Below are 12,617 nucleotides of genomic sequence, written 5' to 3' on the forward strand. Positions count from 1 at the left end.
AGGAGCAATGTTTTTATTTGCAGCTAGGGAAATGGCTCTGTTTAAATTGTCCACGTCCTCGGTCTGCAAGCTTTACCTCCTCCCCTGCTTTGTTTGTTCCTGTACAGCCTTCAGAGTCAGAAGAAAAAGATCCTGGGTACTAAGGAAACCCTCGCTTTTTTTATTTACTTCAGTTTAGATGAGCTAAGAATTCAAGCTGCCTCAGTCACAGTAACCTAGACTACTTAGGTGAGCTACTGTACAGAAGCACACTGGACATTTGATATAGGTTTTTTTAAAACTGTCCAAAGCAGCATTTCTCACTTCAATTTTCCATAATGATCAAATATATTTTTTAATTGAATAATGTATTAACTGTAGAACCAATAAATCTCTGGACTAAAGTGAAGAGGGGTAGTTACAGAGAAAAGCAAATGAAATAGGAATCTTATCCTTGGCAGAGTTCGCCTGGGAAAGCTGAACAGAAGGCAGCTTTGGAAAATAGTAACAGCTGTTGAAAAAGGACTGGAACTAATCCAGGGTCTTGAAATTAGATGAAAACACAGGTGGTAAGCTACACTACTACAGTCACTGAGGCTAATTAAGTGTTTTACAGCTATTAAAAGGGATGGTTAAGTTTCAAAGTATTGGTTCAGCCTTGGTATGGCTGCTTCTTTTCTTTTTTTCCCCCATCTTCTTCCTATTCTTACAGACAGGAAGGAAGCTTTATATGATCGCTCTGCTGTTCCCTTTAACAATGATGTAAGCAGTCTCTGGCCTGCAGCAGAAACACAACTGGGAAACTGACAGTTTTTTTCCTGACTTGCAGGTCAGTATGGTTCAATTACTGCCACTAACAATCTGCTGAATTAGACCACTTTTGTAGGAAAGGGAACAATTCTTAGGAGGAAATTCATGAAGAACAGGGATTGTTAGCCAGTAGAAATTAAGCAATACCCACTGACTGTAGCAGCTCACACAGGTGAGAGAGATGAGATGGCTGTTCTGAGAACCAGCTCTGTATTACCACGGTCCCTTACAGAAGTGCTCCACAAGACTTTTTTAAACGAGAGACCTACGTCTTGACTTAGACAAATGGGAAGGCAGAGCTAGCTGAATCATTGTGTACTTGCTCAAAGAGCTGTGAACTGCAGAGCTGAACAAAGAGGATCATGTGAAAACAATCATTGCTTTTTTGGCATGTAATCAGTAGCATTGGCATTTGGAGGTTGTGCCACTTACACCCCTAAGTCAATGGAAAAAGGCTGGAAAGGAATTTGCTTCTAGTTAGCTGTTCTTTTTAACTACTGTTTCCAGTAAACAGGTAATTACCACCATTACAAAAAGAGTTCCAGTATTGGTCTTTCACAGGAGAAACCTGAGAGGCTGGAACTTTTCCATTCTTTCATTATGGGTTTTGACTGCTTCAGGGATTCTGAATAAGTATCCACAACTGTCTACTTATAAAATACAATTGTATCATTCTATATTCAGCTTAAGGGAAGGCTTCCTTAATTTCCTCCTAGAAGAAAATCAGCATTGATCTCTAACTTCATACCATCTTCTCTCACCTGTGAATCTCCATGATTTCTTCAGCAATCATTCTCCCTATTTTACCTGCCCCAGCTCTGGTTCCACCTGGAATTCCAGGCACAGTAGGATGGGCCCTTTTTGGGCCACCTGAAATGAGTAGATACCTTAAGGTCAGATAAAAGCTTGCATACCTTTTCCAAAAAGCAATACAATGTTTAGGCATGTTTTGACAAGCTGCAGGACCTTCTGAACTCTATTTATTTACAATACCACCAACTGCTGAGTGCCTTCTAATGTATGGAGAGCTCTGACATGCACTCAGCTATGCTCTGTATCTCTTAGACATCCCTCTTACCAATAAATCTGGCTGTGTCAAGCATCTGGTAGTACTGCTCACCCAGACTTGGTGAACAACTTGTCAGACCTGCTTTATTCTGTGTCTGAATAGGCTCACCTCCAAAGATGTTTGTTCTTTGCTTTGTGAAGAACTGCCAGTGCATATTCCATTCAACAGGGGTAAGCCCAAGCTATTTGACTGATGTAAATAAACACCCTCTAGGTAACTGCAAGTATCTAAAAACAGAGGGAAAAGTGAGGTCTGAACAGTGAGCAGCTCACTGTTATTTTAATGTGATTTGACACTTGCACAATTCATGAGGTAGTTGGGAAGAGGAGTCTGATACACTCCAAGGCATCATAAAAAGATCACACACTGAAAGGGCAAGAAAGCCTTTAGCATTGCTTATGCATAATAGATAATTGCCTTCTTTTACAAGTTCATACTTAGCAGTAGCAACCCTCAGTTTCTATGGCTCAGACCTATCAGGAGGTGAGAAGGTTCACCTAAAAGGTCATCAAATCCTTAACATAGCCAGAACCATTTGAAATTAAACTTTACTCTATTAACTTTCTTTTCTGGGGACAAGAACTGTCAGTATGACAGTATCTGGTTTCTTTTCAAAGGCTGTGTTGTGGTAAGAACAAACTTAGGCTCCTATGGACAGTTTTGTCTATTATTCTTTTCCATTCTCAGAAGGCCCAATTCTCAGTTACTCCACCTTCAATTACTGATCATTATGCCTATGTGGCAGCTTCTCTTCTTACCACTGTCAGTTGCCCCATGCTTTGCCACCCTTTCTCCTCCATAGTTTCACTTGCTGAACCTCATGTTTCAGAGCAGAGATTACTGAAAAGCACAGCTTTGCTGGAGTCTTGCATTGTTCTCCTAAGTGTATTGTGTAAAACTGACAAAATCTTTCCAAGCACATAAAATATCTTTGCTCTACAGCTATAAAGGCATGGCTTATCAAATACTATCTAGTAAACACGGTGTCTAAAAGGAACAGTTTCCACCTCTTTGGAAACAATCTCAGTACTATCACTGTCTTTCATCCACAGGCTGTGATTGCATCCTTCTATTCTGCCTCACTTCCACCCTGTTCCAGTAAAGCTTTGTTAGTAAATCAAGCTCTGCTCCACATTATGCTGCATGCCACCTGATATAAAAGATGGTTCAGAGATCTGCAGCACTCATAACAAGCCCATGATGAGTACAAGAGGTCAGTTCCTTCATGTTTTAACAAAAAAGTCAAATGAAGGGTAGGTGAGGGTCAGTAAACCAAATGGCAAAACTGTGTTGGTGATCCACTGATCCTCTGAGCAGTCATTCTGCACTGACCACAGAACTTGGAAGTCACTCTGGGATGATGTACAAATAGCACCATCCATGAAGGCAAACATTTCTCCTCTATGTCACTCCTCCAACACAGTTGATACTTGTTTCTTTTAACTGGCTCATTCCCTTTTCTTTGACCAGCTTATATCCAATGTAGGTATTTTAAATTCAACAGAGCAAGAACTACAGGAGTGATTTTTTGCACTAGAGCTTAATTTTTTAGGATATTAGCAAATTCTCAATGCAAAAGTGCAGCAAATTTGTGCATGTAGGATTAGACTGCCAGTAATTTCCTCACAGTACAGTAGTTACCTTCTCCAGCCTGAAGCACACTGTCCATGCTGTGTGGAGAAGCTGCAAGCTGTGGAAAGGCTGCATCTCCACTATCAAGTACGTTGGTGCTGTGGATTTCAAGAATTGGAAAAATCAGTGATGGAAAACTCTGCACAACAGTCCCTGTCCCTGGGTCAGAATGGAATGCTTCCATTTGTGAGTCACTGTCACCTCTGTGAAAGGAGCACTGTCACTGACACAAAGACTTAAACAACAGAAACAAACCACTGTGTTACCACTGCAAGTGCGCAGTGCAGAGCGGAACCCAAGCAGCTTCTCTCATAAGAGAATTCTTCTCCAGCATTAATGCTACTGTGAAGTCACTGCACCTATGCAGAACCCTCAAGGAATAAGAAAAAGGAGGGGAAGACCGTACAAAAGGAAAGAAATGCATCTCCCAAAAGTCCCTGAAAAACCTGGAACCTCTTTTCTTCTTTTTCTTTTTTTTTTTTTTTTTTTCAAAGAAATAAATTATTTCTATTTCTGCAGCCTTTAATAAACATTTACTAAACTACTGCAATCACTGCACCAACTGCCCTCTCCCCAGGTATGTAGCTCTGGGTGTTATCTTGGAGAAGACCCCTGTTGTCATATAGGTGATGTCCATGTATTTAGGTCTCATCTGAAAACGGGCCAAAGCAATTAGCATTTACATGCATCAGCTAAGGGAAAATACTTACGAAACGACTGTGTTTGTTGAGACAATGTATTCTACTTCTTTGGTCCAAGGGTTCATGAAACTGAACCAGCGACTCCGCAATGTAATAAAAGAGCCATCTTTTATTTTAAACTTGTAGCAGTTAGTTGTAATTTTTTCTCTTGTCTGCAAAACTAAAGACAGAGAGAAAGTAACATTGTGTCCAACAGGCACCACCACTACATTCCTTTTCAGGAAAAAAAACCACAACAGCTAATTCCTCCATTCACTCCTGAAGAAAATGCTATTTCTGCAGTCATTTCCCCTCACTCAACCTAAACCTCAAATATTTAGTAAAAATCTATCGCAGTCTGAGATAATTGTATTGTTCATCACATGCAGCACAATGTTCTTGACTAAACATTTACAAACTGAGAGCCACATCTTTACAAGTTTATTTGTTTTTTTCAATACACAGTTGTTCCCAGTATTTTTAAAAATCTACTGAATTATGAATACTCATACCTTGTCTATGACATTCTGCAAGATGTCCTATATCATCTTGATGAAAATATTCATAACATGAAGTACCTAGAAGTTCCTGGGGTAAGTATGCCAGAATGGCTGTTGCCCTTGGGGAATGGGAAGTAGAGGGGAAAAAAAGAAAAATTAATTTCAAGTTTAAGCATTAGTGACAGATTATTAAAACTCACACTGAAGCTGGGTAAGGCTCAAGTAATGCAGAAAGGTATTTTCAGCTTAGCAGGTACAAAAAATGCATTAAGAATACTCTTTTTCATTCTCAGGTAATTTTAAAAAGCACATAACACCATGAGCCTTCAGGTGTTCTATTTGACCTGTCACCACTGCAGGGGATGTAAGACTTTCTAAATAGCTTTGGTGGTACATTATAGTTTTGAGAATTTAAACCTGAATAAAACTGCCCTGTAGCAGCCACAAGATAATACAAGAGCTTTCTGCATAAGGTGCCATTGAAAAATAAGACATCAAAGGTTCAAAGAACTGCCATGTTTCTTTCTGTACCTGTGGTGCTGCTGCAGCACAGAGGCCAGACTGTACTGTAACAACCTGCAGAATTTTATCTCCTTAAGTAACAAGCCTTAAGAGTGGGAAAAAAAACCCCAACAACCTACTAAACCCTGCACCCGCATCCATAAAAAAGGATGGTTATCAAATAGAAGTTTCCTGAATAAACGCTAAGAGACCTACAGTGTGTGTGTCTAGTTTAAACTGGACAGTAGCATGAGGCAAATAAAACAACTTTGTTTAATCAGAACCAGCCACAAAGTCAAGTAATTTTCTTCCTCCTAACACTAGGACGAAATACATCTGTGATCTGCACCATAGGAAAGACATGAATTCTTGATCTGATCTCAGGTGTAGTTCACCTGTAGTTCAAGGAGTTGTTGGCAAGGATAGAGGACATCTCAAGAAATTAGGGAAAAAAAAGACTGTGCATCAACCTGGTAACCCAAGCTTTAAACTAAGTTCAAGAGGAAGAAGGCAAAGCAACACAGCAGGTAAGTGGCAATGAGCTACAACGGCCTAACACAATGTGACAGAGTTGGTCTTGACAAGGAGGAAGCTAGAGTCTGTTCAGCATGCTGAACAACCTAGAGATCTCAGTGTTAAAACAAGCTAAGAATTCTTTCTGGAGTTGTTAATGATTTAGAAGCTGTAACAACTTCATTAGGGTAAGTCATCTAACACAAAATACCAATATGAAAAATAACAGATGGGGGGAGGAGGGTGCAGAAGAGAACTGATCTTCACTAGGGATGAGTACACGCTCCTCCAGCTCCTAGAAGGTAGCATAAGAGACTTTTGAGGGTATATGAGGAGGGACCATGCACCATCATGCACCATGGTAGCAGTAGTACACAGCCACCACCTGGGGGAATCATTTTAAGACTTCCTTGTTCATGAAGAAACAGTTGAGAAGGGAACAAAACAGGACAAGCTATCCAGGAAGACCCTGAAATGTGAACCATTTAATTTAGAAGATAGAGAACATGGTCAGAATCAAATCTGCAGAAGCCCGAGGGAAACTGCTCAAGAATATAAACAAAAATATGAATGACTCCAGGGTAAGAGTTTGAGTTCCACCCTAGAAGAATGGAGAGCAAAAAAATGTACTTAACTACAGCAAACTTCAGTTTTGTACATTTCTTACAAGAAAGTTTACTGAAGGAAAAATTATAGTTCCTTGAAGAAATGAGTGTAAGAGTAACAATTCCAAACTATTCCAACACAAATTAAAGAGAAAGGTTAATAAGGAACAAACCTAGGTAGATGATCAGCTCTTCTGCTGCTTCAAAAAAGCCCAAATTAAATCTTACAAAATGTAGAAAATAATACATATTAATAACTATGAATACGAACAGCAAGAAAAGCATTGAAGCACAAACCCCATAATATTTAAATGCAGGGCATTTTTGTATTTTCCCCAGACACACTGAAAGCACTCAGCACCAATCAGGTGGCTCACATCTGAAGTCCTCATTGACAGCTCTAAGACCTCAGCTTTGGAGAAGGAAATGTACAAGTATTCACACGGGAGACATTTTCAGACTGGCTTTTGTATGGTGAACTTTATCCCAGGACATTTAAACTGCTGACAACTCAAAGACTGCTTTGATGAATTATATTTGAGAGCCTATGGGGAACCATGAAGCAGCAAAATGCAGAGCCTCTTTAACAGGAAGAGTTAGGAACCAGGTCAACCTTATTCCAATATTTTTCCAAGAATTTTAGTAACCAAGGCCACTTCAGTGGTGGAAAACCTAACATAGATGGCTACAAACCAATAAGGGTATCAGTAAGCAACTACTCAATCCTTTTACATTTACTTTCATAGCAGGATAAACAGGCTTATTGGAAAGGAGAAGATAGACCAAATTACAGATGCCAGAAGGCTCTGTGAATTCAATATCTGACCATATTCTATTAAGCAAGGAAGGAAATTGTTCTTGTCCTTGAATTTCATCCTTGATTTACTTTTTTCCATAGATTGCTTCTCCAAGTTAACAAGGCAGCTTTGAATTCTGAGTTGCATACGATGTCATCTGCATACATAAGAAATTTTACTCTCAAGTTCACTGTCCAGACTCATTAGAAGTACTGAAGAAGTAAGAAGTGGGAAGGTTCTCTGTATAACTCTGCTCAGTGTAGCCTGCCATTTTGACAATGAAGTGTTAAGGAGCTTTCTGACTGTGATAACTCAGCTAGTTAGTACCTAATCTATGGCTGTTCTCCTCCAGGGATCATGCAATCCAGGAGGACAAAAAGAGTCACAGAGAGTTTAAGAAGATTCCCTTGGACTAATGACAAAGGAACAGTGCAAGTGTATATGAACAAAAAAACCCCAACACAAAAATAATTTTATAGTTTTCAGCTTTTACAAGTGCCTAAATATTCTCCAGTGGAAGCAGAGATCATAGGATGCCAAGTTGAAGCCTACAGATCAGTCTTTCTTCTAAAAAAATCCCTTTTCAAAGAGCCCTTTGAAGCAGTGTACACATTCCAAGGATTGTAAACAACAGCTGGAAAACAAATAAGAGCATATGTGTTTAAATCTAACGGGTCAACATTTTCTGTGCCTCATTATTTTAGGAAAATTTCAAAATTATCCACCAGGGGAATATGTCTGATCTTTTGAGAACAAAGCTCCTTTATAAGCTCCCATGTTTGGCATGACAGAGTGGCACACTTCCTGAGCAACAGAAAGGCCACCAATGCTCTCATAGCTCCCAGACTGATCACCAGCTCTAAGTACTGCTGCTGAAGAGCTGCTATTTCAGAAAGCTTTCTACCAAATGAAAAAAAACAACCCCAACCAACCCAACAAAAAAAAAAAAACCAACAAAATGCAAACCCAAACCCAAAACTGAAAAACCCAATCACTCCAACCAGATAGACAACACACACCAAGGGAAGTTTTTCCTTACTGCACTTCCTCTCAAGACCATCAGCTGACACCAGACACACTCCTGAAACAAATTCCAGCAGGCAAATTCTGGCAGAATTTGAAGTCTGGGCTTTTTTATATTGTAAGCAACTGAGCCTGAGCCATAGGCAACCTAAAACAGCCTCATCTGGGCAGTCTTAATCCCTCTTAACAAGGAAAGGAACCAAACAAGACACGTCCAACCAACCCAACATAAACCCTCAATCAACATCCTTCATCCACCTTTTTCCCCTTGACAATGCCAGTTACTTTAAAGGAACACCCAGGTCATTTCTCTCTGCTACTTAAGAAAATTAAAACCATTTCTTTTGGAAATAATTAGTCTTTTAGACAATAAATAAAATTGATGTTTGAAAGAAGATACTACACTGGTACAAGTTCTCAAACCTTTTCCAAGAAGTAAAGCTTATTAAAAGCTTGCTTTCTTATAAATAGATCACATCCAGAAGTACTAATTCAGCAGAATGTGTCCAAGTATATAATTAAATAAATGTATAGGCTACCAAAGCTTAGTGCAGCCTCTGCAATATTACTATGTAGTGTTTGCAACAGTGTTCAAACAGAGAGGTAGGAATTACAATGTCTAGTTTCAAAACTGGACAGCATATTCTTCTAAGATTATATATATATTCCCTTAACAAATGGGCAGAAATGATCCCTGGATCATCCTGTCTGGTCAAGCCATATTTTTGGAGGTTTGTGGTTGATTTTTTTGGTTTGGTTTGGTTGTTTGGGGTTCGTTTTTTTTTGGTTGGTTGGTTGGGTTTCTTTTTTGTTAATTTAATCAACAATACTGAATAAATACACATTAGTAGCTTTGAGCTGGGTCTCAAAAAACAAAATAATTTGCAGTCAGGGTTTAGTAAAAAGCTGAAAAGAACAGTCTTCTTTTTCAGTAGTATCTAGGCTACTTTAAGCTGTCAATAAAGCACTGTCAGACAGTGACTTACTGTGAAAGTTCTTACAAGGATTCTTACCTCTGATCTACAAAAACAAATTTCCCATCGATTGCATGTCGAGAGACATATTCTGTAGGTTTCACCCTGATCTCACCGTTGACTGGCTGTGGTACTACATGAGGATGCAGCCGTCCAATGGCAACAAGACAACTTAAATTACAACCCTCATTATCTGGTTCATTATCTTCATCTAGTCCCATTTTTGTTGGTGGCCAGCTTTTTAAATATCCTGTACTATGAATAGTGCAAAAGCTTTTGCGGTCTGCTGTAAAAAGAAAACCAAACAGAACAAAACAACAAACACAACAAAAAAAACAACCAAAACAAAAGCAGTTAGGTCATGGATATTGCTTTGGGAACTTCATCTTAGTTTTGCTAATAATACATCTCTCTTATCCAGGAAATTTGGGATACTGTTCATTAAGGGATTTTTCCAGCACTCCTACTTCAATGCAGTTAATCTGAGACAATTCAATAAACAATTTCTCTCTGCAAAACTGTTGTTTATACTGAAACACCATATTGTTCAGACCAAGGTTGCTTTTGATAAATCTTTAAGAAGAAATTACATCACATTATTTTAGCAAAGGATGCATATAATCTAAAGGATTGCTCAAATAAATTAGTATATTAAATAAGATTCCTTTTTCAATTCAACATGAGGCTCCTAGAACAGCCAGGGAGGACTTGTTTGGCAGAATGTGCATTGCATATAGGGGTGTACAGGGGCTGGCTGTACACGGGGGTAAGGATGAATATTCACAATGACAAGTATCACAACCAGTATCAAAAGGAGCACTCCCATTCCTCGGCACCTAGCAGGCCTTAAAAGTGCAAGGAAGACAACTTTCGTAGAGAAGTAGAGTAAAAGGCTTATGCCCAACTGCACAAACTGGTTTCTTCAAGGATGAGCACTAAAGCATGATCCAGGGTTGAAGCTGCATCTGAACCTAGCAGGAAGTACTTGGGACAGCATCACACCCCCAGACAGAACACTGTAATTGCCTTCTGTTCTCTAGTTGACACTTCACACTTTAACTAATACTAAATGTATTACCCAAAGTACTCAAAGAAGAAACTTTCAAATTTGGGCTAAATATATATTCCAACATGCCTAGAACAATACCCAACAGTGTTATGATCAAATACTTCTGGTACAGGAATGCTACGTTTCCAGTACCAGAATGTACCAAAACCAGAATAAAGTAATTTTTTCAGGTTGGATATCCATGCAAATACTATTTGTCAAATTATGGAGCAGAGAAAGAGAATGGGTAACAGCTCCCCTTTGTCAGAGACAATGGCTAGAAGGTCATTGCTGAATGCAACGCTATCAATGTCTGAGGAAGATAAAATAACCACATCAGAACTGTCAGCACAACTTCCTGCAAAAAGTTAAAGAAAGCAGAGAGGAGAATTTGGCTTTTTATGCTACTACAATATGTAAGAGCTAATGGGACCAGGGGAAAGAAGTATGAAAAAGTAACAGACCTAGACATAGCTCAGTATCTTAATAAGAAACACTGACAGCATTCAATAAAAGTAAAAAATTTAACCACTGCAAATGAGCAACTGTGTAAAGAAAAGTGACAGCCATTACATTTGGTAATAAAATATGTAATTGTTACCTTTCTTCTTTGAACAGGTTGAAGGAAAATCCTTGTCTTCTACTTTCACTGAGGGTCTATTGCACTTCATCCTACAAAAGAAGGACCGTCTTGCTCCAGAACACAGTCGTGATGGCCCAGGTGTTATATCAGTTTTAACTGGGAGTCCAGCTGCAGCAAACAGAGGAAATGAGGAAGCCACTTTTTTTCAGGTAAAAAGTTAACCACACACGATTACATCACACAACCCAACTGTACCATGTTTCAATTTTGCTGGGACTTGCACATAAGACCTTTTATATCCTTGTTCAGAAGCAGAAGTCACTTTTGAAGTTCTTCATGTAAGTGAATATGTGCAGGACTCAACTGAGCACACCAATATTGGAATTTCTGCTTACACTTTCCAGCATGAAAATATTGATGGAAGCTTGAGAACACAGGGTTCTAAATGCAAAGATGAACAAAAGACTACAAATCCACACAAATTTTGCAATAAATGTTGTAGTTTCTTTCAACACTAATGAACTGATTAAAAATAGATTATTTACCCATAACCAGAGTAGTACTCATATATAGTCACTCCGTTGGCTCAGCACCCTTAAAACTGGAACACTTCTCTATCACAACACCTACCCAGAGAGCACATCTACATGTACAGAGAAGAGGCCCAGTGCCATTCCAGGTCCATCTCTACTGGTGTGTTTCTAGACATTAGATTTTTTCATTTTTCTGATGGAAGGAGGTAAAAAGGTAGCAGTGACCTACACAGGGACTGCAAATCCCTCAGACCTCTAGTTAGTATAAAAATTCTCTTTAGTCTTACAGAGATAGCTGCATATGAATATGCCCGAATAAATCCTGACTTTGATCATACTCCTACAGGAAATTCTTAGATTCTTTTCTGTGGGAAGTAACCAGAGAAACACAGTTCCAAAACACACAACAGCTCTGGGAGGCACCTGCAAAGTGCTGGTGCAAAGAGAGCTGCAGGAAGATCCCTGGCAAGTATCAGGAGCACAAGTATCAGCCTGTGATGTAGCTGGAGCTCCAGGGGTCAGTGCTCCAAGAGCTGTTGGGAGGATTTCTATCATATAGCAACTTTTCCACAGCTTGCTATCCACTGGGGATATGAATAAACAAACAACATAAAAACTTATAGGGCCCTAGGCCTTTAAGATAAGGAGGAAAACAATGATGCCAATGTTGTAGTGTGAAGTGTGCTGCCTTAGAATTAGAACTGAGTGAGGTCACCTCAAGGAGGTCAGACTGTCCTGCACCACATGCACTCAGAACTGCTGTTCAGTGGTGAGCATATAAGTTGTGCTTCAGTCACTCATGCAAACATAAAAATACATATATCCATACTAGTACTCTTAAGAACATGAGTTCTTGAAATTCTACCAATCAGTCTATCATAGCAGATGGGAAAACTGTAATTCATACTATTTATTTTTGCCCTAACTTTGTCAGAGGCTTACAAAAATTGAGCTAGCACTGGATATACGTGCTTGACAGCAGACAAAATCAGGAGCCAGAAAAACTTCAGCTGATGCAGCTGGAGCCTCTAGGCTCACTGCCCTGGAATGCTCTCTCTCAGCTTCAGTTTCTGAAGCTAAGCTGGTGGCTTCTTTGAGATGAGATGCTAGAGATTTCTGTTCCTGACAAGCATGAGACTTAGTGACCTGGAAATCTGCAGTTGTAAGATACCACCTTCTACTCAAGCAATGCAGACTCCTGTTACAAGACTGAATTAAACACCCCCTCACCTCAAAAGCAGCAGAGATACAGAGCTACTTTAAAATACCAGAGTAGAATAGATCTAAAAGACATAGTAGGAAATTATTTCAAGGACCAGGTTAAAAACCTTTTAAGAGAAAGGTTAGGTCATTGATGCAAGTGGGAAAGA

At 39.3% G+C, this 12,617-nt stretch overlaps 1 protein-coding gene across 3 annotated transcripts in view; it reads right to left on the reverse strand.

Annotated features, from left to right (window-relative positions):
* The window catches only part of ARNTL (aryl hydrocarbon receptor nuclear translocator-like), a 26,414-nt gene that overhangs the window by 3,377 nt on the left and 10,420 nt on the right, over nt 1–12,617 (reverse strand). For 2 of the 3 annotated variants that reach the window (XM_009994234.1, XM_009994235.1), the window contains 6 exons: nt 10,733–10,882; nt 9,123–9,369; nt 4,683–4,789; nt 4,201–4,351; nt 3,500–3,588; nt 1,551–1,659 (listed from right to left, as the gene is read on the reverse strand). In XM_009994234.1, coding sequence (XP_009992536.1) covers nt 1,551–1,659; nt 3,500–3,588; nt 4,201–4,351; nt 4,683–4,789; nt 9,123–9,369; nt 10,733–10,882 — 853 coding nt within the window. The remainder of the gene's footprint in view (nt 1–1,550; nt 1,660–3,499; nt 3,589–4,200; nt 4,352–4,682; nt 4,790–9,122; nt 9,370–10,732; nt 10,883–12,617) is intronic. The other variant, XM_009994236.1, reaches the window with a different exon arrangement.

This window comes from Chaetura pelagica, unplaced genomic scaffold, assembly GCF_000747805.2.
Source record: "Chaetura pelagica isolate M959 unplaced genomic scaffold, ChaPel_1.0 scaffold153, whole genome shotgun sequence".
In the NCBI taxonomy this organism is placed as follows: Eukaryota; Metazoa; Chordata; class Aves; order Apodiformes; family Apodidae; genus Chaetura; species Chaetura pelagica.